The 27,853-nt window shown below is 38.9% G+C and overlaps 1 protein-coding gene across 1 annotated transcript; it reads right to left on the reverse strand.

Moving 5' to 3' along the window:
* Nucleotides 1-1,151: 1,151 nt before the first annotated feature.
* On the reverse strand, nt 1,152-27,048 carry LOC119497190 (lysophosphatidylcholine acyltransferase 1). The gene is made up of 14 exons (XM_037785127.1): nt 26,581-27,048; nt 19,935-20,074; nt 18,493-18,707; nt 14,826-14,938; nt 14,446-14,506; nt 13,815-13,873; nt 11,340-11,374; nt 9,476-9,530; nt 9,015-9,097; nt 8,255-8,380; nt 6,935-7,088; nt 6,341-6,439; nt 5,661-5,802; nt 1,152-5,445 (listed from the first exon to the last, which is right to left on the reverse strand). The coding sequence occupies exons 1-14, from the start codon at nt 26,701-26,703 to the stop codon at nt 5,213-5,215; spliced, it is 1,638 nt and encodes a 545-aa protein (XP_037641055.1). The 5' UTR covers nt 26,704-27,048; the 3' UTR covers nt 1,152-5,212.
* Between the last annotated feature and the right edge of the window lie 805 nt (nt 27,049-27,853).

The raw sequence follows: 27,853 nt of genomic DNA on the forward strand, positions 1-27,853 counted from the left end.
TGCGGGGCCACTATAGAGGAAAAGTTAGGTGATGATCAGATTCATTGGGATGCATCATCTGGGAACCATGAACATCTGTACAAAATTTTGGACCAATCCATGTTGTAGATGTTGAGATATTTCTCAGGACAAGTGAAAACTTTCATCTGGTGGCACTATAAGAAAAGCCAGGGATCACCAACGTCTTTAGGATCTATCCTCTGGGCACCATGGATGTCTATATAAAATGTTGTGACACATTATCTAGTAGTTTTTGAGACAGTTCAGTCTGGACCAAAGTGGTGGACCGACCGTCCATGCCGCTATAGCATGGCTAATAAATAGTTCTGAATATTGGTCCACAAAGTCTGCCAATCGGTAAAACCTGCAGGAAAGAGACAGGAGAGCAACACAAGTTAAAAACAGCCAGGCAAGCAAAACAAAAATTAGATCAACACATTCAGTGAAAAATAACATAGTACATTGTTAGTGGAAATCCTTCAATCACTGTCATAAAATAACCACCCAACACTATACAACGGCCCTTCTGCGCGCCAGAGACACATCATCTATAGAAAACATGTAATCAATGACAGCAAACACGGGCCTATAGCACAGGAGAGCTTTGATAATGGTAAACTCAACTTGCCTATTAACATGCACATCATTTGTCATAGACTTTTCATTAAAGAGGTATTGATGGTCACATTCAATAATATTGATGATATGGATTCCTGCTGCCGGAGTCTTGCCAATACCACTTGCACTATGCACCTCCTGAAATAGGAATTAAGTGCAAGACAGCTATTTGAATATGAGTAAAAACTTGTAACACACCTGATGCAATTGCACTCAACACCCAAAACTGCATTACCACTATGCTACCTCAAGAGGGAAACATTAAGCCAGCAAGAGGGGAAGGGAATTTGTAGAAAACTGAGGATGTAGAATCACTTTGGTTTCAAGCCGCAAGATCACTGCTGCATTTATACTTCCATTCACAACACAATGACCAAGCTATATAGAAAAATCTATTTCAATTTGAGCAGAATGGAATCACTTTCTTTTGGGGTAAAACTCATACAACACACTCACATTCTAGCTCTACACCATGCTGCCAAACACACACACACACACACATCATCAAATCACCATTGTGACAGCGACACAACTGTGTTAACATTTCATTTTTTAATTCAATCCAAGAGTCACATTAACAAGTTATATCATAGCAGTCCTGAACAGACAAATTCAAAGTAGCTTGCAGTAATGACTCTTCATCATCAAAATGCATTAATAAAATAAAACCTGTTGAGTATAGAAAAAGACAGGAAGTAATGCGACAGAGAAAACAGAATGTTCAGTTTCTTGGTCCGCAGACAGTGAGCCATCAGAAAGACACTATCGCTCCTGTCAGAGTACACAAGTCTTTCGTCTTAGGCTCAGCTGCTGGACAAACTGGAAGCAGGCAGCAGTAGCATAAATACAGGTTTATCTCTTGCAGGTTTACATTTTGTCAGATTGATAACAAGTACAAAAATGAGTGTCACCTCTACGGAGGTATTTGAAATAAAGGGAAGTGAAACAAGTGTGAAAAGAAATGGACCCAGTATTTTCATACAGCCCCAACGCCGTTGTTCTGAATGTAAATATTGAATATATATTTATATAAATGTACATATTTGACTTGCTGATGAAATATAATATCATCCTTTAGACCTTCACATGGACATTTCGGTTTAAAGTAAACAAAGAAAGCTGCATGAGGGTGTCTCTGTGGCTCAATACATTTCATTCTGGGTCAGGTCTTGAAAATCAATCAGTTGAAATTCACATTCAGATTATCCACCTATGTACAAAAAACAGTATGGTTTCCCTCAGTGAATTGTATAATTAACCACCTGCTGTAAAATCACATCACTTAGGAGTACATTTAATACTTATTCATTCCACGGTGCAGTTTTTAGTCATTCAAATCAGAACGCTGTAGCCGAGTCCTACAAGTTTACAAAGTCCTTTCAAGCTACAAAATTTCCACAATCCTGAGACAAGGCAGAAAAGCAGGTCGAAAAAGTGTTTTAGATGTTTAAACTAACTGAGCTCTTTCTTACAGTACAAAAACAAATGTGGGACAAGGTACAGCTTCCTTTAATCTGTGATCCCTAATTTCCTCTCTGCTCCCATTATTGCAGCTAATATATGAATGCAAAACATATTCATATTAACAAAATTGAGCTACAATACTGTAACCTACAAACTTAACATGCTTTACGGCAATGTGATATTTCTTTTAAAAAAAAAAAGAAAGAAAAGAATCTAAAGTGCAAGCACAAATACGTATAATTTAAAAAGGACAAAGTGGGGAATACTAAAAGATTGTGACTTAATATGTTATGTGCGTACAGTCTGGAGTGTTTGTGTGATGCGGCCCGTCATGTGGTGGCAGATATCACCTCAAGGCCCGACGCACTTGCACACACTTTGCTTATTTCAACCCGCATGCCTTAAACATGAAACATAAAAAAGTCAATGGAGAGAGGGTTCAAACAGGATAAAAAGTGTACATTTGAAAACCATGATTTCTTCGTAAAATGTCCACTGGAGATCAGCGCTTTGAGTAGCTTCTGATTGTGACAAGATTGTCTATACATTCTCTTTTTTTTTTTAGGATAAAAATTCTATAGATTCAAGGCTATCGGCTTCCATAAGAAATCTGCATTTTTGTTTCTAAGCAGTCAACTCAGCGATAATAGTAATAATATAACAACAATAAAATTTTACACTGTGTAGGAGGAATACAGCACAAAACAATTGCGGTATTATACAAAGGAAAACAAAAAATGTGGCTCATTTTTCACCATCAATACAATCTGCAGAGGAGAGAAGATCACAGATCTTTCGTCATGGCAGTGAAAATAAAAATCATTCATATACGTATATCAAAAATTCACAAAATGTCCTGCATTTGGAATATTCAAAATACATATCAGAACTCTTCAAAAGCATACATCTTGAGAAGGCTTGAGAGATGTGAACTATTGCTTCACCGAAAGCCGTAATGGGGATGCATGTACAGTATGCGTGGTTATGAATGGGATGGGAATGTGAGGCTCACCGACACGATGAACGTATAGAAAAAAACAGGTATGTTGTAAATTATTATGTGATATCCATGTACAGAGAGTCAACAGAATCAAACCATGAATGCACAGATCCCGAGTATAACTGGCTACTAACAGATTCTAATGCATTTCATCTCATCTGCTCACAAGAGGTATTCCCTTTAACAATTAGTAGTGCTATAAAATTACATGATGTAAAGCACTGCACATTTTGAGAGAAGTTGCAGCATAATCTAATTTTCATTTTGTGTTTCTGTTGTTTAAATATTTATTTATTAACTACTTAATGTATTTACTTATTTCCAGAGTAAGAAAGAAGATGAAAACAGCCAATTAATTGTTGGCAAATGATTGAAATGAGCATCATTATGTGTGATTTTTTTTGCCAATACATCCAAAATTTGATTGTAATTTCAGATCATTTCTTGAATTAAAAATCAGACAAAACAATAACATAAAATACTGGGCAAATAGTCTTAATACAACTTTTACTTCCAGTATCAATCAAGGTAACGGTGTCCTAAAATATGAATAATTTAAAGACCAAAGACTAATGAACAGCTCCACTATTTGCCTGATTTAAGGTAAAATGTATAATCTTAAATAGTAATAATAAAGCATAAGCCCACCGGGCCTGTGATTAAAAAACACATTGTATGGCCACAAGCTGCATGTCAGTGCACTAAGAAGTAATTAAATCACATTCAGTGACAAATATGTGTGTGCCAATTAGACCAACATTAAAAACAAAAACAAACAAGGCATAAATATTACCATAGGTGGATATTTTCCAATTCCAAACTGGTCCCTCGAATGTGATTGGATGCAAAAGGTGCTTGGATCTCCTTTAAAACATGACTCCAATAGTGAATAATAACAGTTGACTAAGGGGCCAATGTTTAAATATTACATTGTTTAACACCGGAACAGTAGGAGTTTCAGACAGACTGAGGGTATGCTGTGAAAATGGTAGGAATGAATAAAATTGTAGCAGTGTAAGACAGAAAGGGAAGTAGTATGACCTTGCCTTTAGAATACCCAACAAAGCCACCTAACTGAATGTGCTTTCAATGGCCACACATTGTAAATTCCCCCCCTTACTGCCATTACACCACCGACTGAAAAGGAAAGTAAAAACATGACGGGTGACATAACATCACCCAATGCATTTTTGGTCCACGTTGTGTAATTTCAATAATAAAAAAAGACACTTGAATTTGCCAACCTGAAATAAATCTGAAGTCAATGTGAATGAGGAATGCCTGGGCAGAAGAGTACTGATGTCGTAAGACATAAAAGACATGCACATAACCCAGTGAGCGCCAAAAATGATGACATCATACAAGTTAAATTTTTCATTTTTGTCACTGAACCCTGAGCTAAATCAAATATATCACTGTATATGTAACAGGCTCATAGCAATTATGACCGTCAACTCATAGAGACCGGAGTTCACCTCGAATGTGGCTACTGTAGCTCACCAATTGTCACCGGTAGCCTCAGGCCTCCCCTTCTTTAGATAAATAATCCTGCTCAAAATAACATGAGCCCATGCAATTCTGCACTTTCAGTTAAAAAGGCAGCTACCATTAAAGAGAGGAAACAGATACAAGTTACAAATAAAAGAGAATCCGACAATGATCTCGCTAAAAACTTCACTTTTCCAGGGCTTTTTCTTGCTTCCCTCATGTTGAAAACATGCACAGTTAGCACTATGTTGGAGGGAAAAGGAAAAAAGAAAATTAACATTTGCCCCCAGGAATTTGGATAAGTGCTTGCCCTTCAGGTATTCAAGCATTGTATCGGAAACCGCCATTGTTTAGCATGTTGACGATCTTTGCTATGAAAAAAAATTAAATAAAAGGAATTTATAACAAAATAAAACTGTTACCCGGCTGAAAATAACCTCAGAAATTGCATGGACACAATACTAATAAAAAAAGGGTACGGCAAACTTTTTCATTTTTGTAGTTGTGGTCACTGAAATGTAGTCCCTTACTGTTCAAACAAGTTTCTAACAAACAACTACCCTCCGCCCCTCCCCCCACACACACAACACCCTCTCACCAGGAGAGGTGTCAGTTATCTCCCACTACATTTTTTAAACCCTTTTAGTTGTGTTTTTTGAAAAGTCCATCTATTGTGCCGTCGTGGTCTTTGGGGCTGAAGTCGGGGCAGATACCGTTAGTTGTTTTGGTGGTGGCAGTGCCTTGCAGGTTCCGGAGAGTCAGGCCGGGCTTCGTTTGGTGACCGTGGCAGGGGCCGCTGTGGAGGCCTGCGTTTTCTGTGTACAGGTAGTCCTCAGCAAAGTCTGGGTGCTGCTCCATAAAGCATCTGAACTTATCTGTGGAAAGACCACAGGAGGGCGCCAGAGACAAAGACAACATGAGACAGAAGGCCTAAAAAAAATGGCCTGGTTGTTGAATCTACTGCTCCTCATGAGAGGGAAAAAAAAAAAGCCAGGAAAAAAAGACTACTGCTTTGATGACCATGCAAATATCAAAAAAATATTTAGGTCAATTACTGACCAGAGATGGTTTATTCTATTCGGCCTCTTACCAAACGTGATCTTCCCTGTGTCTTTGGGATCGATGGCGGTAAACAGACGTGACACGCTGAGGTGGGTCACCCCTAAAGCTGTCTTCAGAATAACTGCCAACTCCATCTCTGTGATGGCCCCGTCCTCCTCTGCCTCAAACATCTGGAAAAGATACAACGGGGGAGAAATGCAGGTGTTATCTCTTTGACTCCCCTCTGACAGGGTTGTCAGATTAGGAGCCAGTTAAATAGTTCTTTAAGTGGGTTCCCCTTTTCTGAAATAATTGATGGTATTCTAAATAAAACATTTGTATGGGTTTCATGAGCCCATACAAGGTCACAGAGGTTGCTCAACTTTCAGAACAATGAAAACCAATTCAAGTAAAAACATGACGATGACTCAGAATTTGGTTTCCGTGCAGTCACACCAACAGATCAGTTGCAATGATAACCCACAAATGCACTTCTCGTCTGTTAAGAAATGCAGATCTGAGCAAGAACATGGGGGTGGGGGGGGAACAAAACGTGTAAACATGTGTCAGTAAGCTAGAACTATTTCATTACTCTGTTATGCAAAACACAAGACAACCTACAGTGAGTGGCATTTTAAGGGAGCAAATGTCACGCTGATCCTAAGCAAGCGCAGAGAACTCTATTCTGCCTAGTGGTTAGATAAGCGTAGAGCTTGAAACAGAACATACCTTGAAGGCCAATTTCATCGTTTCCAGAGTTTTGGCAGGTCTGCATACGACAGATAAGGCTATCACGTATTCTCTGATATCCATGCAGTTATCTTCACGCTGGGAAAAACGAGAAGAAAAAAACAACGAAAGATGAAGACAGAGGATGTGAGCGAGGCTACTTATTTATTTATTTCACAGAAGTAGCTGCGGGTGATTGTTGTTTTGGTCATGAACACATTGCTGCAATAAAACCTGTATTATTTGTTTGGGTAGTATACTGCAAATGTATCCCCGAATGAAGAGCAAGGTGCCGTGATTAGTTTCCAAAAAGCATCTGGTCCAGCCAGATCCAATCCAGCCTCCAGTCTTAACTGTGTTTTTAATAGAAGCACTTTGTCAACTGACTGGCTTACTAAATTCATATCACATCTCCAAGTTATTTATAGTAACTACATAGTTGTATTGCATTTCTATATTTGCAGTGAATGCAAGTGTGACATAATGTGAGTCATAATGAAGTAAGAGACACAATGCGAGTTATTTGGTAGTGGGGACACTGAGGAAGACAGTAGAGCTATCATGGTAGTGAATGAAAAAAAGCGTTTCTTTTACCTCATCAAAAAGAGAGAACATGTCTCGCAGCATCTCTGAAACTGGCACGTCGAGGAACTGAGCAAAGTCATCCAAGTCCAGCTTCTGACCTTCCAGCTTCCTGGCTCTGTTCCCATAATCCTGCAGAACCTTCTCCGTGTTCCGGGGTTTCTGCCTGAGACAGCGAGGGGGAATGAACTGTATGTTATTTATTAACTTGGCCATTGTGCGAACAAGGAAATGGAGAATAGCCACAATCAAAAGAGAAAAAAAAACAGTCAAAACGATACAGTCAGTACAACAGGGGACACTGTTTCTGTGTCATTTTTTCAAGACTAAACCATGGAGTTGTATGAATTCCACTGATATTTTTTTAAACTGTAGTCTCTTGGGCTGCATTTCAAGGTTTCAAGTTTATTTGTCAAATGCATTTAAAAGTACAATGTACAGTGAAATGCAATGAAATGCATTTTACCCTGGCTCTCTCTCAGCCCTTAAAATCTATTAATATTATAAAATATAAATAGTACAGTTGATAAATACTACAATAAATAAGACAATACCTGAGAATAAAATTATGAAACAACCTAAAACATCCATAAAACAATCCACAGCATTCATTTAGTGCTACTGTTCAGTAGTCTGACCGCCTGAGGGTAAAAACTGTCCTCTGAGGCAAGAGGTCTGAGCTCTAATGCTCTGTAAGCGCTTCCCTGAAGGGAGATGAGAGAAAAGTGTATATGCTGGATGACTTGTGTCCTGCGTGATTCAAAGTGCTTTCTTCCTGCAGCGAGTGGTGTAAATGTCCTGTAACTGTGGTAACGGTGATCCAATCATTTTAGATGCTTTAGATGCATTTTGTTGAACTGTTTGAGGTATTTTGTCCACACCATTTCCTCCCATTTTCTATCCCTCCACCTTGCACCATCAGTGGTCCTTATCACTGCCAACTGTTGGACTGGGGAGAGAGTAGACAGTCATGTGCCTCCACCAACACACATATTGCTGCCAGGTGCTTCTTTTCACCTGCCAGAGAGGAGTTTCACCAGGAAACCGAAACCATGTGTGGCGATGACACTATCCCCCCCTCTAGATACCATATTGTGCAGGCACCTGACCAACCAGTGGAAGTCAATAGCGCCAAGCGACAAGGACACAAACCACAAACTGCCTTCACCACCTGTGCACACGACCAGTTGCGTTTGCTGGAATCCACTGCCAGATATTGAATCCGGGGTCCCTGTGGTGCTTGGTGAGTATTCTGCCCCTGTCTCACCCCCCCTGCCCCTCACTTGGTTCTCTTTGATGTGAGCGTTGCATTGGAAGGTTTGAGTTACTCACCCCAGTCTCCTGACGAGCTTGGCAAACTCCAGCAGGCAGGTGTCGACTGGCAGCCTGAGCTGGCCTTCTGCCATGGCCAGCTGGCAGTCTTCAAATGAATAGTCTGTGATGGGTACCCCCAGGGCTCTGAGCATGGCACACAGGAGACAATGACGGGACATCAGTGTGTTGCAAATCAATACAAACTTCGCTGAAGGCTCGTGAAGGTCAATGTAGTAGCCAATATGGCTACTTTGATGTTGAGAACAACGTGTGTAGTTTTTTTTCTTTGTCCATCTGTAGAACGTACATTTCCCATCCCTTGCTGCTTCAAGTAGTGAAGCGCAAAGTGTGGGAGTGAACGGTAACACAGGTAGTAAGTATAGCCTATGCAACCTGAGCACTGCATAAGATGGTTTACATGTACAGCGATGTTGGGTGGTACAGAATGTGAATAACGGTTCAGGTGTTAACTCAATGCAGGATGACGTTTGTGATCTTTCACGTGATTAATGCTCATGCATTAAATCATGAAACAGTAAATCATTTGTATCTCCCTTTAAAACCTAGTCACCCCTTTCAGGCCAAAGCCATAGAGTGATGGAGCGCTGTGTCTAACTGCTCGAGACAAGACAAAATAAAAGTAATGTATGTTGTTGTTTGTTGTCTATAAGTGAGCTGTTGAGAGTTATTACTGGATACCTCATTAATTTTGGTTCCACTTTGCTTTTTGTACATTCAAAGGATGAACTGCCACAAATCATGTGAACACTGAACTCACTTGGCCAGGATACGTCTCACGTTGGTAGCAAAGAGGGCAGGGTTCTTTTTCTCCTCCTCTGAGGGTGTGTAGATGGGAAGGAACTGCGCAGAGAGAGAGAGAGAGATGGTAATTATGAATTAGCCAAATCTCAAACATCACAAGATATTCTATTATTGTATAGACATTAAATTATAAGTTTTTTATATTTACAAAAAACATACATTTCATTTATTTAGGACAAATGAAAAAAAACATGTATTTCCCTGCATGGAATTAAAAAAAAATGCATAAAACACAGAAAGGAGAACACATTTGTAGTGTCTGTGCTGTTGCATGATGAAATCAATGATGGCTTTCTGTCACATAGCATTCATTCAATAATTTGGAATGCTGCAAGTGCAGTGATCATCATGAGTCAATATGGCTTGATCTACAGGGACATTAAGAGATGCAGTATGGAGAGACAATTTCACGCTTACCTCGACCACAAACTCGTTGTGCAACTGGCAGAGTGTCAGCCACAAGATTTCAAACCTGGATGATAACAGGACATCATCATCAACAACAACAAACAAATAAAGACACATTTCCATGTCAATGGGGCAAATGATTTTACACTGAGAATACACAGTACAGTCCATTTTAAAGGCACCACTTCACTTTTTTCAGAAATTTCAATTATGTTTTGCCATCATACAATAAATCATAGGGACGACAAGAGAATACTTTTTTCTGCCAATTTAGATTCAAGTTTTGCATAATTCACCCTTCGCTAAGCTCCACTGCTACTCCATCAAGCTGTCACTAGCTGCACTCCCTGAAGAAACATTAGCAAATTTTTGGAAAAATTAAAAAGAGAGAAGCAGACAGAAAGGTCTACAATATGCGTTTGTTAGGAGGATGCCAAACTGATTCAGCCGTGGAAACAGGTTAAAAAAAAATAAAGATAGAAGCTAAAGCCTACAGATCGAAAGTGAACCACCGCATAACCGATCAAGACAGAAGACGATGAAATTAAGGAACAACGCTGTTCCTGTAAATCCGGGTAGGTCTTTGTTCACTGTTACAATCATTGTAAAGCAAAAGCATCATGTATACTTTATACTTTCAGTAGCGTGTGTAGCATAGTGCTAACACTAGTTAATGATGTGCTAATGTACTCTGCTAATGTGAACTCTACAGGTTTTTACATAGAAATGTAACGTTTTAGAAGCTTATATCTCCTTCCAACCTCTCTGGGTAACGGGTATCACCATTATACGTGCCCCAAGGACAACGGTTAACCATGACTAGCTCGCAATCCACAAAACCAGCCTGAAAATGAAGAAAATCTGAAACGATTGGGAGTCTGAGAGTCTATTGAGCAGAGCCGGATAGCCGTCGGACCCTAGTCGGAGCTGGCCGATGCTATGCTATGCTAGGATTGGCCAGTCTGCGTTTTGAGGGAGCAGGTATTTTTTAATGTTTTCAATAATTTAAGAACAAGATGCGTCTAAGCTCAATCCAGGTATGAATACAAATGTGGTATTACTTTTAAACTTACTTTTACATGTTTGTGAGGAAATGACACTTCTACTACTACTCTATATGCATACTGTATGTTAGAGTCTGTGTGTGTCTTTTAGAGATTTAGTCAAACAATGTATAGCTCTGCTCAGCTGAGCTGGGAAGACAGCCAATTGCATTCAAAGACCCACCATAATGATGAGGACATAGTATTCTGAGGAAGCTACAGAGACCGATAACAAGGGCAGTCTCTTTCCTGCAGCCATAACTAATCTGCTTCCAGTCTATTTGAGACCTCATTGCTGAGATTCTAGTTCAGACCACAATGTTCGTTTCCAAAATAGTAGCCGGCACTTGAATTGTAGAATGTAATTAATGTCAACCTTGTGTGTAATCCATTCATATAATCATAGAATCATAAAAAAGAAGATATCCCTACAGTTAATTTCCTTGAGAAGAACAGAGACAGACACTATCAATAAGCACTACAAAAAGCTTTTTTATTTTTTCATTCATATTCTATTTGTATTCAGTAGTCAGTAGTGCTAGTCATTTAATCTAAATACAATATAATAATAATATCATATCTATATATAATTTTGGTGATAATTGTTGTCTGGAAGATCACAAAACAGCATTACTACATAATATTAAGTTTCAGCATTTCTGTATTGAACTTGAGCTTACTTTATTTATTTATTTATGAAAAATTTTGCTTTTACTTAAAAAACCACCAAAAAAAACCCCACAATGCAGATACATGTTCTACTATATTTTAACAGCAACAGGTAGAAACTGAAGCACACCATATATGAAATGAAGAAATTGTGTACTTACGCTCCAGGCCCTTGCCACGTCCATGTGATTGAGTCCTGTAAAAAGTACATGACACAAAGACATAGCTAGATAGTTTGAAATAATAATAGTAATATTTCCAGAATGCATTGTTTTCAATCAATTGTTAACTTCCTTCCTGCAGCTGTTCTTGCACTAAATAAGAAGGCAAAGCTTACATGCTTATTTTCACACCAAAAATCAGATAATTGTGTGATCAGGTTAAGTAAGGTCAACATCAGTTCCCATGCACTTACTCAAAATACACTGGTTTAAATGCAGTTTGCATAACCACATTCCTCAGCCACCTACTATCAAAAAAAATGTTATACCATTTTTGGCATATTTTTTAGGGTATTTAAATTTGAGATTATTTTAAATACAAATGTGGACATTTAAACTCTCAGCTCTGGGTTGACATGGCTAAGTGCTCAGGTCTCCTAAACAGAAATGTACTTGTGTTAACCAGGTTAGAAAACCTGCTTTCCTGTTTACATGGACATTTCTGAAATCAGGTTACTGCAAAAAGTGGGGAGTTACTGGAGTTAAGAAAGTTCATGTAAACACAGTGATTTAGCAAAGGGTTGTTTTTATACTTAAGACATGTGTCAACCATGTGATTTCAATAACCTAACCACAGTTTAAGGACTGGCACCACTCATGTTTTGCAACATTGTGATTTTTATGCAACAGGCCTCAAATATTGCATAAACATCGAAGCACTACTTCCTTCAGTAAGAGACTGCTGGATTTAGAAGATCATCAAAAAATCCCTTCTCTCACTGTCCTCTGTTGGTTTTTCCACAGCCTCGCTAACAACAAGCCTGAGCAATGCCTTGGACTTGCCTTCTGAGTCATATCATGATTAGCCAGATTCCCAGTGAGGCTATCAGAAAGTGGCTCTGCACGCTTCACTGAATTCTTCTCATAACCCGACTCAAACAACTTCAACTAAATCAGCCTCTTTAGCCTGCCAGTAGCTGAATCGAGAGTCCGTCGTTCTACACGGAATGCCAGGCACAAATGAGTTTAGTTGACAAACTCAGCATCATCTGAGCATCCAGAACTTGGAACAGGACAAATTGCTTTCTCAGTAAAAAGCTTTATTGATACTTATTGCCATGGGCTGTTTTGAAGCACAATGGGAAGTAAAGTTTGAATCATAAATTAAAAAATAAACAGATGTTAATGTTTCATAAATAAAACAAAACAATACAGTCACTCAAAACTGCTGCTGTGACCACATGAGTCCTATATGCACACGGCCAGTTGTATCTACATTAGGGCTGTCAAAGTTAACGTAATAGTAACACGTCAGTTTTAAAGCTAGACTGAAGATACTGGTATCATTTGAAACCAGAAAACCCAAGGTATCCATTGGTTTTAAACATAGATTCAGACAATTTACTAATAGCCACTGTTTGTGTCCGCCAATTTCTTTAACTTTCCAAAACAGACAATCTGACATTTACACCCACATCACGCCGTGATTGGCCAGCTGTGCGAAGCGGAGAAAGGAGCCAGGGTTTGAACTTTCTTTCTCTCTAACCCTTTTTTCATTTGGTACACAACTATTTATGTCACATTTCATGTGAAAAAAAAACTGAGTGCAACACTATGAATGCCTTCCAGGATGGACCGAGTCTGACAATGTGCACCGCTATCCTCATATTTAAACGACATCGCTGTCTAACCAGACCCTGAGGGCTTAAAAAAAATGCACAATATGACCACGACACCAAGTGTTGACTGAAGGAGGATCTCACAGCACCTTATATTATTCTGCTGAGTTTGCTGATATTTCTGCATTACTCGGAACATTTTCTCCTTCGTGGATACTATATATAACTGAAATATCATTCTTCCCACCATGTGACCGGCAAGATCTTTACCTACCCACTGAGTGAGACTCTGGTGAGGTGCCAAGCGGGCTACAGGGCATGCATAGTATACATACAGACACACACACAATATGGCCCATGCAAATGCCTCACAGAACTAACACAGAGTGCTAGCATTTTAGTACTGCAGACCATTCATGTAATGTAATCTCCTAGTACTGCCACAATTTTAACTTTATACTTTGCATAACATGCACCTCTCATATGTTGATACAGTTGGGATACCTGGCTGATACGTACTCCTGGTACTCTGAAGTGTTTAGTTTGTATTATAGGCTATCTGCTAAATGAAAGAACACACTATAGAATGGGTTGTTGATGGGGATCAGTGAGCAGATGTTGGGCTACTGATTATTCTTGAGGGAAACCTGTGTGACACCAATCATGTTTGCAATTTATCACACAGTTTAGCTGCAAAAAAGGAGACACAATCTACCCCCTATCTGTTTGATATTAAGTTTCAATATCAAACAGATATCATTTAATTGACTGCGTAAAAATAAATTGTGTCTGAGATTTCCTACAAATAACCGTGCCATTAAGCGTGTGTTACTAATGTAACCATAACCAATCTTACCAGCTTATTAGGGTAACGAATCACCACAGGCTGCACTGGTACAGCTGGAATGAATGCCCCTGCAAGAGTAAAAAAATATTTATTTTAATTTGATTTATCTGCATTAACAATAAATTGGGTTAAGAACAAGAGCACACAAATCAGAATATTAATAACATGTTTGAAAAAGTGCACACAATGAAATTTTACTGTCAAAAACACCAGTGAAAGCAATGCAGAAATGTAAATCCACTCATTTGGTTATTCAAACATCTGCCAAATAAAGCCCATCAGCCATAGATACAGCCAATTGCCCAACCCTATACCTATTTGTTATTCGTCTATCTAATCGCAAATGTTCTTCTTACAGAAAATCAGTCACAAGGCAAATATCAGGTTCAACTTTCACATCATAATTCAAACCTTGGGAATGCCAGCAATGACTTTAGTTCCTCGACGATTAAGACCGCACATCACACTTAAAGCTAAATTGGACAATAATTCAATAGGTGATTTAATTTAAATGAGTGCTCACTAGGTTGAGTATGACATATTGTGTGCATGTTATAGCAAGCTAGCAGTGTGACTTCAAAAGGAAGAGAATGAGAGGAAAGCTGAATAAGAAGAAAAATGGTGAGGGGAAGAGCTTTACCTGGCTTAAAGGTGATTAGGCAAGATCTATTGGTGCATGTTCCCTCGGGAAAAATCATTATCTGGGGGGAAAGAAGGGATGGTTACAAAAATCAGTTACCATTTCCTAAACAGAATGGTACAAAGAATAACTATGTGTACTGTATTCGCTTGCATCGTATTGCAAGTTGCTATAAGTCAGATGCTCAGTATGTATGCCCCCCCATACCTCAGTAAATCATAGTTAAAAATGGATAACTGCTTGATATTGTCCTCCGTTTGGCATACATGTTGTAAAACAATCCAAATAAAGTCCATTAATGTTAAAATCAGGTTCTGTTACGTGTATGTGTGGTCCACAACCACATACACAAGTGTGCACCAGAGTTTCCATCTGTTTACCTGAGGCCATTCCCCTCCAGAGTGGGCTCTGCGTTTGATCTCCTCCACAGTCTTCTTCCTGGAGTCCTGGTCGGACCGCGATACAAACACTGGCCTGATGTACTTAATCAAAGCTGGAAGCAAGAAAGCAGAAACAGAGAACAGAAAATGCAAATGAATACAGAAACTGTTATTCTTTTTTTTATTTCTTTAGACAGCTACGCAACTAAAGCTTCTCTGCATTATCTGTATCTGCATTTGTTGGTTTAGACATTTTCTCTTAACCTGGTAATACAGGCCATGTCTGTATTTCCTCAAACAGTACATATTTTTTAAATTAACATTATGATCATCAGATCATGACTTTAAAACAATCTGATTCAGTAGCACAAACACTTCACTGTACCGGCTAAGAAAAAGCCAGCAAGAGAAGAAAGCATAGCTCGTCTTTACAGACTTTTAAAAAAGTCTCTCTGGTCTCCTGCACAGAGTTGAGTCTCGCACACAACACAAGCTTGTTTGAGGGGGAGAAGAAGGGTCGTCACGGGTTAGCCGCGGCCGGCAAGACGTCACCGCAACCTGCTTGGAGGCAGGTCGGGCGCACTTTGGCCAGACTCCGGAGATGGTCTCGGGCACCGCGCGACACAGCTCTGTGCGCTAAAACTGGCAATGGAAATGCAAATCAGCGCGGCATGATTTGACTCGTCGCTGCCATAAGTGCCAATGGAAAAGTCCTATTATATACAGTAGATGATGTAACTTCTCTACTTAACACAGGAACATGCTGGTTGCATAAGTCTGAATGAGTCTCACATGTTGATCACAAATGCACGAAAGGTCGGGATTCCCTCTCTGATTACGGGCTAGAAACATCATAGTCATCATCAACATCATCAACTTTTTACACACATCAATATCATGATTGATACTGATCCATTACAAAAATGTGATTTATATTGTAATATTAATTAAAAGTTACCACCAAGCCAAACTGTGTTTGCCTCAAAAATATAACAAAAATAACGACAGCACCATTGCAACAAACTTGATTTCTAAGTGACACACAACAGTCCACTCACCACTATACAACTTCTATTTTTCTGAAGAGCAACGTGACAGCCTAACAAAAATGTTCTCACGGGAGTGACACCATGTCAATTTCACTTCCTTTCCATAGCCACTTGATTGTGTTAGAGCAAGACAACCTTCTTGAAAGGTCGGACAGAGTAATGCAATGAACACAACGTGAGTGCACTATGAGAGGACAACTCAACTAAAACATATCTGCAAAGTGTACAATTTTGCAGGGCAAAGATTGAGGATGTCTCCTGCATTTGAGACCTATTCAACACAGCTGAACTACTGAGGAAAAATGTATAAGGAAATGAAAGAGGAACTGTGATCTGACAAAGACTGGGTTCAATATTCTAGGTTAAACTTGCAGAGACTTTTTTTTAGATGATGGAAGCATTTTTCCTGTCCAGCCCATCTTTATCAATACACAGAAAAGCCCTGAGACACAGAGTCAAACAGAGAGAGAGAGAAACACAACAAGTTAAGGAGAGTGGGAACAACATAAAATGAAGAAAGAAGAGAGTTAGCCCATGAAGAAATTGATTCCAACTGTGAGCTGTCTGCCGACAGGAAGGGATTAGGGCTCTAGCTGGTACCCTGAGAGACACTCTACACACGTCACTGTGGCTGATCAGGTCTTAATGCTTATTCTGGATTCCACTTGCTTGGCCAGGCACTGGTGCCTGGTTCCTACTGAGAGGCCAGCATGACTAATCAAACTAAAAATGAGCAGACACACAGGTGGATAACCTTTTAACCAAAAATAATACTATAAATGAATCCTGAAAATGTAAGATCTATAGTATGTCCATGTATCCATATGCTACTGAGGTTTCTTCAAAAAACATCATGTTGACAATGATGACCTATGGGTAAAAGTGTCCAAATATGGTCTCAATCCTGCAACACAAGCAAGATAAGGCTGCAGTAACTTGGCAAGCTTCACTCAGCCTGGAGGTAACAAAGAGGCCAATTACTGCCTTAGTTGGCAGAGCAGGAGGAGGAGAAAGGGAGGTTAAAATAACACACACCTAGGCCTTTCACTGCATGTCCTGCTGCTGCCAGGGGTATACGAACAAATGCTTAAATTGGCAACTAGACAGGTAACTGAACTTGTGGGCTAGTTAATAGGATCTGCTGTTACACTACTGTGTGTACTGACTGCAACGGAACAAGGCCTGCTTGACCTCTGCATGTGAACCGACAATAAGTCCAGGTAGCTATCTGAATGATCCTGCTGCTTGGTGGGATCCTTGGTGGTGATATGATAAAGTCACAATAAAGTCTTCCTTTAACAATTTAATGGCAACAACGGCAAGTGGATGATTTTATTTGCGATACCATTTTCTCTAACATTATTAGAGCTGCAACAATTAATCGATTAGTTGTCAACTATTAAATTAACCACCAACTACTTTGATAATGGACTAGTCGGTTTTTTAGCAATTTTTTAAGAGAAAAAAAAAAAAAAATTCTCTGATTCCAGCTTCTTAAACGTGCATATTTTCTGGTTTCTTTATTCCTCTATGACAGTTAAGTGAATATCTTTGAGTTCTGGACAAAACAAAACATTGAGGACGTCATCTTGGACTTTGGGAAACAATGATTGACATTTTTTAACAATTTTCTGACATTTTATAGACCAATTAACTAATCAATTAATCGAGAAAATAATCAACAGATTAATCAACTATGAAAATAATCATTTGTTGCAGCACTAAACATTAATTGATTGGTAGGAACTGAGTCAGAGATGCAGGTTGAAACAAAGCATACAGAGACTCTAAGGTTCAGGTAGGATTTCAGTCCCCATGGACCCCTGGTTCAGGTTCAAAATTGAGGCTCGTTAGCCAGCTAACCATTCTGTCAATAATGTAAAATAAAAGAATTCCTTGGCTATTATGTCTGATAGGATAACTTTGAATCCTTAGATCCATGGCATTAAGTATTTTCAGTTAATATTGAGATATTTTCCTTCCCCGGTCTGAGTGTGATCACTCAACCAGAGAAGTACATTTGATTTCTGCTTCCTCAAGTCATGAATGGTTTTTATGACTTTAGCAACATCATTAGGACCGTGTAACAAAACCGCAGAAGGTTGAAAAGTCATAATCATTTACAAAATTAACTTGCTGAGTCAGAGTTGACAACTCAGTGTTCATATTTTTGGAAATATCATCTGCTTCCTCTTCATCAAGGCATGTGTATTTTCCGTGTGTTTACACATTTGAACATTAGCCAAGCTGTAGTTGGCTTCAACTCTTGCAAAGAATTTCTGCAATGTAGATTGGGCAATCCCCTCTGTTTACTGATACAGCAGCAACAAATCACAGAAACTGGTGTGACCTGCCCTTTACAAAGTGGTACATCACAACATAAGGGGAATACTGTATATACTTAACCTTCCCTGGAGCCCATAATATGTGGCTGAACAAGTTTGGGTAATAACTGTGCTTATGCATAGAGAGATTCTGTACTTCAGTCAAATAGATTATGTGATGCTGTCATGAAGAATCAGATCACTTCTTTTCAGACTGGAGTCCTTAGATCGCCTGTTCGCCCCGCTCACAATATGGGTCATAGTCATAGATAGTTGTATTCGTTTGTTACTTACTGCCCCAGACAGGTATGTCCTTGCTCTCAGCCTTCATGACAATTGAGGCCATTGTCATCGTGACTGGGATGGCGTCGAAGTAAGAGGAGTGGGGTGCCAGGGTGAGGATGGGTGCTTCTGCAGGCAATGCCCTTCGCCCTTTCACAGTCATCCAATGGAAACCACCCGCAAACCACATGGCCCGCATGATGCTCTTCAGAATTATGTCCACCAGTCTGGAAACAAGATCGTGCATGTGTGAGGGTCACTCTAAAACTGCAGATGGGGGGTAAAATCTCTAACACCAGATAGTATAATAGATGCATATGCCCAATGACATGACATAGTTGAAATAGAAGATTAATGCTGGGTAGTTTTAGAGTAAACTTGTGGTATCAAATAAATTGGGTCAGTGAGTCGTGACAAGAGTTAAAAAAAGACATCATTATCAGTGAGAAATAACACTGTTAACATCATGTGAGGCACTTTTTCCACTGCATATGTAGAATTAGTGTAGTTGACTCTGTTCTGCCTCTACCCAACTGGACGCTCCTCTTTCTTCGTGGTCAACTTAAGTCACATGCTAAACTGTCATCACTTTAGACCAGTCGACATCCTGGCCAGGACTTTGGATTTGCTAAGAATGCCATTAAGTAGCTGGCATTGGCACTAAAATAGGCCTGATAATAGACACTTTGATATGAAAGTTTTAAAAGATTCAAGGGGGATTGATAACTTAAAAATGTGCAAAGAAAAAAAAATAATTTCACTCAGTGACGTTGAAGAGTAGTTCGCATGCTCTTTGTCCAACAGGACATAATTTTGTAAATGTATTAAACTAGTCTTACTCTTATCCCTATCTTGGTTGGTACCCACCTGTGTCTTCTCTGCATTCCACTATCTTATCTTTTTTCCTCCCTACTTGACCTTGACTCAGTCTAAAAAAAACAAAATAAATAAATCTTCTTTCTCGACCTCTCTCACCAACCCACCCATACATTTAAATTACAAGCATCATCCATACCCAAGTCTCCTGTATGAATATGACATTACTCAAACTGAATGTTCATTAACCTTTCAGGTTGTATTTTTAGTATTTAAGAAGAGGAGACCTGTAGCTGCTGTAGGAGTTTGTTGGACAGACTATTACACAATCAGGCAGTACGGAGCACAAGACTGAGACAGAGGGTCGAACTGAACTATCAAGAATTATTCAGAATAAAATGAGATAGGTAACATCATATGATGATTTCTTTTAACCTAAAACTCATGTCAGACATTTCATCTGCCTTGTCACAGTTGCATTCATACAATCGCAGGTGTAAAGGACTACTAGAAAAGAGATAGTTACAATTAATGTATCAATTAACTAATCGATAGGTGGCCCATTGCATACAAAATAAAAAAATGTTTTAATTCACCATCAAACAGACACACACACAAGTGCAAAACAAAGCACTCACCTCCTCCAGAGGCACTGGGGTTCGACGGTGGTCTCCGAGCGCCCTACTGACGCCAGGAAGGCAAAAGGCCAAGCCAGCAGCATCATGAATGCAGCCATGAGTAGACGGATGGGGAACAGTGTGACTGTCATTAATGCAATCTGGAAGAGATCGAGGAAAAGAGAAAAGGAAAAGCGTTAAAGAAATATGTCCAACAGTACACATTCTACCGTTACAGTCTCAGTTTGACTTACATCGGCTTCACAATGAATGCCTTTTAATGTGAAGTCTTAACCGTGAAAGCCAAAAATCACCAAATTTACCAAAAGTTTACTCTAAAAACAGACTGACATTACGCAAGAACATAACTGATTTTATTACATCTTTGAGAAAGCACTATAAAAGGAAAGCCCGTCAAAAAACAATGATGGCGTCGTCTTATGAGAAGCAATTAACTATTAGCATCTGGTGTGGAGAAAAAAAAAATGCATATGTAGTTTAACTTCCAACATGTAATGAAGCTGAGAAAGAGGCTTTTTTTCCCCCCTTATGTGCCGCCGGTCCTACACAGTGCAGAGAGCAGCGGGCCTGCAGCATGGCCTGTACTAGACAATTTAAAATCGGACGAGGGTGTCTGCTCTCAGGTCACAATATGGCTCTTATTCATATGTATATATCCTAATCATGTAAAAGCTACATATGTTCTAGCATGTGTTCTTCACACTTAAATGCTCTAAGAAAGGAGCTGTATTGTCTGGGTCAAATGGTGACTGTATACTTTACAGCTTTTTATGACTGCCTGAGAGCAGCGCTTATCTTCTGTCAATATTGGTCTTGATCCTAACCACTACGGGGCAGCGTGAAGCATATCTGCACTATCTAATCTGAGGAGAGTTCTTGTCTGACAGTACGGTCCATTTAAATCAATCAATTTAAAGCCTGCTTGTTAAACTACTGACAATAAGCAGTGAACACATTTTGGACACTAATTGGAGGGTTTTTCTCATCGTAACACTTTTTTTATAGATGTGGTTTGTTGGGTTTCGGGTGAGGAAGTTGCAACGTGACATTACATACTACTCCTGCCACTGTTATCGCAGTGACACACCACGCTAGATTCTCTCTCTTTTCATAGTCCTCTAAACTGTTTACTTTCCTCCCAAGATCCCTCTAAAGATACTTAAATTAATTATACATGACTACCACACATAGTTCTCCTTTTATACAAATGTGAAGTACACAGTTTTGCACAAGAAAGAACAAACAACTGAGTAAGTACTTTTCTTCCTTATAATAAAAAGGGGTCTTGCCAGGAATGCAGTGAGAGAGCCACTGTATAATGCATTTGTTAAAAGATTTATTCAGACCCAAAGCATGAGAATGCATGAATGTCACTTGGAATTAAAATAAAAGCAATGCTACAAAAGCAGAGAGGCTTTTTTTAGGAGTTGGAGTGAATTCCAGCATTGCATTATAAGGCATCTTAAATCCATGCAATAAGGCTTGTCACAGCCTTAAAAGTGAACGCGGAAACAAAATAAACATTTATCTGGACCGCTGCAACTTGGGAATTGTATTGTAGCAGGGCCTAAATTGTAGCAATACTGTAAATGTACAAAATGAACTTGGGCTTCTTGGTATCAGAATCACAGGCTAGTCTAAAACTGCAGAACTCTACTCCATGTTGAGAGTGTAGCTATTTCTAGGTATTACTAACAAGATGTAAACCAGTCAACCAGTCAATCGTGAAACAGATGTTACCAGTCCGTTGTTATTATCTCTGCACTGATGAAGAAGATCCCGCCAGGTCGAAACCAGTCTGCATCTTTAACCATCAATGTGCAACCAAAGGTCAGTGAAGTAGATACAAGCATCCGTTTCAGTTTCACACTCAAGGTGCATCCTTTAATTCTGAACGCATTGTCAAAACAAAAGGACTTGCTTTTTCGAAGCCATCATGTAGCTGATAGTTATTTATCCTAATTTTTTTCTTTTTACTACGTGATCAGATCTATAGGTCTAAATGTTTTTACGATGACAAACACACAAACATGGCCACAATCCGTGCCTTCTATCACGTTGTATGGTCTTTTCTTGACTAGAGCCACACTGAAACAGGAAGTTGTGCTAAATAAAGCAGAGAAAAAAATCTCTAACAGATAAAAAGATTGAACTGTAACCTTTTTTATTGGCAGTAGAGACGTGTGTATGAGCTTCCTGTTTTCAAAATTCAGATGCAGAGTTTCACACCTTCTCAGACTGTGTTTAAGATCAAGGAGAATATGCAGCACAGTCTTTAGTTTCTCAAACTCATTGATAAGGTTGTACTGTGTGGGGCATATAAACAAAATGAACACTTAATAATAATCATTAGTGAAATCTGTAATATTTTACAGTGTCTTTGCATAAAGTGATCATACTTTGCGGGCTGGGGCTCAAAAGACTGTTTGCTGGAACTCAGGCCAAAAATAGCAGTGTCAAAAAAAACGTGTGGACGTTTTGCTTCAGGTACCGGTGAGAAGATGAAAAATAGTAATACTTCCATGAGTTTGAAAGGCTTATAAGATGAAAAATAAATCAAAATAGAAATAGTAGAGACCAATGGAGTGCTCCGGGGATGACAAATTTTTGTAGGCCAACCAAATCCAATGGGATTTTTCCATTGGGTTTTGGAATACTGCAGGAAATAAGCTCTGTGGCAAACACACGTTTATGATATTTACACGTTTTGTTCAGCAAGATAATCGCCACAAATGAACACCACTTTTATGGTTTTTGAAGTGTAAATGCAATCGCCGGAAGTAAAAAGCTAACGTTAAGCTATAAATGAACTACACCACGGTCCCATGAGCTCGAGTATACGCAACAAGGCAGTAAAGACGGACGAGTTGGCGTGATGATGTTTAGTAGTCTCATTTAGCCACTTGTTAGCAATTGCCTTTTTTTAAGACACATAAAGGCTTCAAAATCCAAGAGTGGGGTATTTATTGATGTATTTTATATTGTAGAACAAAACAAAACAAAATCTCTTCAGCTTTGTGTTAACCAAAGACCTTATTTCAGGCATCTAACTAAAAACCCATTGACTTCCAGACGGGGTGACCAGAAGTACTAAAATGTTAACTAATTTCCTGGTTTTAGGACTCATTCCTGTAAGACTCTATTTAGGCTTTGCTTTAACTACACCCTCAGGTCTCAATGACAAGCAATGCTGTGTTATTGACACTATACTGAGAGTTATTGAACCTTTTTCAACCTAAACTTCTGTCTGAAGAATATGTATGATGTGAGGAACACATCATTTGCCCGTTTTGGATGCCAATACACAGACATACTGATCTATAGATAGTGTGGGAATAAGCTATTGACTCATTACGGCTTTGGCAGGATCAAAACAGATTTAGGTCTTTGTGGAGTTCCCCAATAAAAATCACACAAGGAATGTAAATTAGGCTTGTCTAACCTAAACTGGGAATTGAATCAACTTTAACATTAGCAGCTTGCCCTCTGACACATTACCGACTTCTAGGCTTTATGGCTAGATTAGGGCTGGAATGTTTGCTGATACACCTAAAATCTGAAACAAAAAACACTGCACTGTGTTCTCACATTAGGTCCATACTAATCAACTCTGTTGATCAATTCATTAGCTCATCAAGGTGCAAAACTGCAAGAGCATCTTTATATGGATTGAAAGGTCAGGCTACTGAATTACAGTACAGCCTACTAATGAGAACCTGCAAGTTGCTCCAAGATTTGGGTCAACTGACAAATGTGCGCCTATTAGGAGAACATATCCACGTTACTACTATGCCCCCTTTTCTTGACAGCAACACTCTGTCACAAAAAAGAAGTAAAAGTCACAGATTAGCAAAGAAATCCCCAGCTCCTCTCAATTGTAGGGTCTACTGCACAGACTCCTGCACTGTGAACAATAGTGCCAATTTGGCTTGTTACAAATAGGATGGTATTTAATTTAGCCACTGCCTATAGGCTAAGCTTTATGTAGTCGTATGTAGCTTTATGGTCGAACACCAAGCATAATCTCATGGCATGGGTTAATCCAACAAAACTCATCTGTTCCTATTATAATCTGTAATCCCTCATAGTGGCCAATATGGAAGATTTTACAAATATAATGTAGCCAGAACAGATTTGCTTGTTTGCTTGCTTGTATTATCCATCTGGCCAATAATTGCAACACAAACAAAACAAAACCTTCCATGCATAGGTTTCATTACAGTAATTGTAACACTGGTGAAACAATCCTCATCTCATGCCAATCAGTGACAGTCTGTCTCTTAGCACTGTCATTTTTACAATAGAACAGAAGCACATACAACCAGTTGCTTTTCTCTTTGAACCCATAAAAGGACTCTGTGGGTTCATCTGTCTGTCAACTGGTAGATTGTATCTTCCTCGTGTTGCTGCGGATGCGAAAGCGAGACACACCAGCTCAACATGCTGAAAACCGTTATCCTCAGTTACATCAGAACAACTAGGAAACTCATTTCCATCATGTCATGGCCCACTTTTACTTCAGCACATAGGCCTAGTGTTTACAAGAATCTTCTTTAATGTAAAGTTACAACATGTGCATGCGTAAAAGAAAAAGAAAAAGCTCTGTTGCCAAGAACATGACTTATTAAATTCCACTGTAGGGGAGAATGAAGGAGTTGTGTGTAATATGTGTCAATTTATTCATGGCAAAGTTATCAAAATCAAACATCATTTTGCAATTGTGACTATAACTTGCCCTTATAAATCACAAAGTGTGGTTAACAAGCTTTCACAGGGCATATTTTGCAATTTGTCTAAATAAATGTAATATGTGTATTGCTCCACTGATAACTTCCTTGATTTTATTTCCTTATATGAAAAAACAGAAAACCTGCCTTTGTTTATTCCTTTGGCTTTGATCCACTTGACATTCTACCTTTTTCCCCTTCAGTCTCTGTCAAATGAGCCAGAAGGAAAGAAAGGGGTGTGAGCCTCCCTAGGTCACTTGTAACAAGATACTCGCTCATGCCTGCTAAGCCAGAGTAACGCCATTCATAAAACTGAAGCTGAACTCTGTTACTGAAAATATCCCACAGATGTGTCCCAATTCCACGATGTTTACAAATACTTTACAGTATACCATATTGTGCAGACTTAATACAGTACATGTAGGCTATGTATTTGTTTATCTTAGAGCTATGGATGACCAACAATGCACTCATCTCAAACTATTTTAGAATACATGCTTCCATTTTTAATTTTACTTGTTAGTATTTTTACTTTTCTCTGTTGTGAATTGAATGAACTACGTACTCAAACATCACAAGACATTGACGCAGCTTCTTAAGCCCATGGACACAAATAAAAAAAGAAAATCCTCTCAAACCTCATCTGAATCTCTATGTTGCTGAAATGTAGGTTTCATTGAACCAGAATCTATTAATCGATGCACTGATTAATGCTAACACATGGTTCAGGGTTGACGTAAACACACACACACACACACACACACCATATTCAGAGAGTTCATATGAGATGAACTACACAGATCCCACATGTCCCTCCAAATATATAAGCAGCCCCAGTTTGAAAGAGCAAGATAATCTAATGCTCACAAGAATGAACATGATGGGTGGAGGTTTCTATGCATAATGCAAACAAATGTTTGCACAAAAAACACAATTGTAACTGTTAAGTGCAATTTCAATCTGATAAGAACTAGTATCTGTCTTGTTATGACTCTACAGGCAGCATCTCAAGCATACATTGTAATAGTTTTTGAAGCAAAGCTCTAAAATATAAAAAACAGTGTATGGAAGCATGAAGTAACATGCAAGTTAACACCTTTTTGCAGAGAAGCCTGGAAGCTCTAAATCTGATTATCAGCACCAATGAGGGATAAACTGGGCTGCATATCTGCTCCATGCTGCAAAATGAAAAAATTTAATCATGCAACTGAAACAGAACAGAAACAGAAACTAAAATATTTAAGTTATAACGTTAAATTTGGGAAAAATTAATAATTTTCCCATCCCATTCTGCCACCATCCACACACGTGTTGTTGCTGATTGAATGAGACAAACCAACAAAGCTATGGAGGAATTAAAGGGAAGCCACACAACCTGTGTATACAATAAATGGCACATTAGTAAAAAAAAAACACCAAATCGTGGTATAAAAGCTCCCACACTCACAACATGCTCTGATGTTTCTGATAGGTGATCACAGTTAAAAAGAGCAACAAGCTATAGGCCCATCCTGTGCAGGCGGCCATGCTCCAATAGCTTTATTTTCCTAAGTGGATTGTTAGCAGATTCCTGAGAGGTGAGAAGAGGTGTTTGATTTCCATCTTTTATACATCCTCTTGTTGAAATAGCACAGTTGCTGCAGCTAAACGTCAATTTTTAAAGAAAAAAAAACCCAGCCTCAGCCTTTTCCCAGCATCATTAAAGCAGCAAAGCAACAACAACACAGGATGGAGAGAGAAAGCAACATGTATGTTGCTGCTACTGTTAGCACTGCTAACACTAGCTCAGCTGACTCTACATGCAAGTTAAATGATGGTGACAGCCTCTCCACTGTGCTGCAAACTACTACAGCAACATGTTAACACAGCTGCACAAGAGAAATGTGTTTATTTAGCATGCAAAATATCTATAATCTTACCTTTGCTTTCTCCAGAGGGCTGAATCTCAAGACGTGCACAAAAGGGTTTCTGAACGGAGGAGCTTGGTCCATCTTCTTCCCGTCTCCTTCCATCGCACAGTGTCTGTTACTAGGTAACCTCATTCTTTAACAAGAGGCTGCAGATATATTCACAATATCCCAAACAGATACAAAGGTAAAGACTCCTCTTCTCACGCAGAAACGCAGTTCCCCTTTATCAGCGCCTTTGTAGGCTAATTGAGGTGGCAGTGGTTTATTATCACCGTTATCTTCTTTTCCCGGACAGCATGGAGGGATAATGGTTAGCTCAAGGATTAGCTGGGGATATTTGCCGATATATTTGTGCCCTACAGTGCGCAGGACGCCTTCCTTCCCTCCACCACACCGTGTTGTTCCTCCTCCAGCAGCAGCCCGCTAGCTCTGGATGCTAAAGGGAGCCACGATTCCGCTCTCCTGACAGGGCGCATGCGCAGAAACATCCTCATCCATATATATATATATCAGTGTGTCCTGGAAACCTGTGATGATGCCTTCAAAAGCTATCCAAAAATATCGTAATTTGTATTAGTAGTCTTAGCCACCAGAGTGCTCTACTATAGATAGATACACTGTAAACAATTGCTGTTAATTTACAGCAGGATTTCAACAGTATTAACCTGTTATTGCTAAAAACAGTGCTTTACTGTTAATACAAAAGAAAACCTGTTAAATTACACTCATAGTATTCTTAAAAAACAGCACTTTACTGCTGATCATCTGTCTAAAGTATCATCAGAAACAGTTTCATGCAGTATTTTTTTAATTCTGGGACCTGATCTGCACATGTGAGGCTTGTACATTGTACATGATTGGAAAATCAGTGAATTAGCTTTATTGTTCTTCACTCACATGTTGTTATGGTTTGCATTATGTGCTTGTAGCCAGCTATAGACAGACATTTTTGGGGAAAAGTGTCAACAAGTCTATTATTATAGCCTTTTTCCTAACAAGTGCCTTTAATTGTATTTAGTGTGACTATTTATATTTCTGTAACCTGCTAATTCTATTCATCTAGGCAAAAAATAATGTTTATTAAAATATATGTAAAAAATACAACCTAAATAGTGCATTAAAACAAATCAGTAAGATCATGTAAAAGAAAAGTGAAAAACAGCTATATCTTTAAACAGTAAATTAACTGTAAAATACTGTGAAATTAATAAAAAAAAAAACAGCTCAAACTGTATTTTTCATTAACAGTACAAAGCTGTAAATTTCAGCGACAGTATAAAAA

This window comes from Sebastes umbrosus, chromosome 11, assembly GCF_015220745.1.
Source record: "Sebastes umbrosus isolate fSebUmb1 chromosome 11, fSebUmb1.pri, whole genome shotgun sequence".
NCBI lineage: Eukaryota > Metazoa > Chordata > Actinopteri > Perciformes > Sebastidae > Sebastes > Sebastes umbrosus.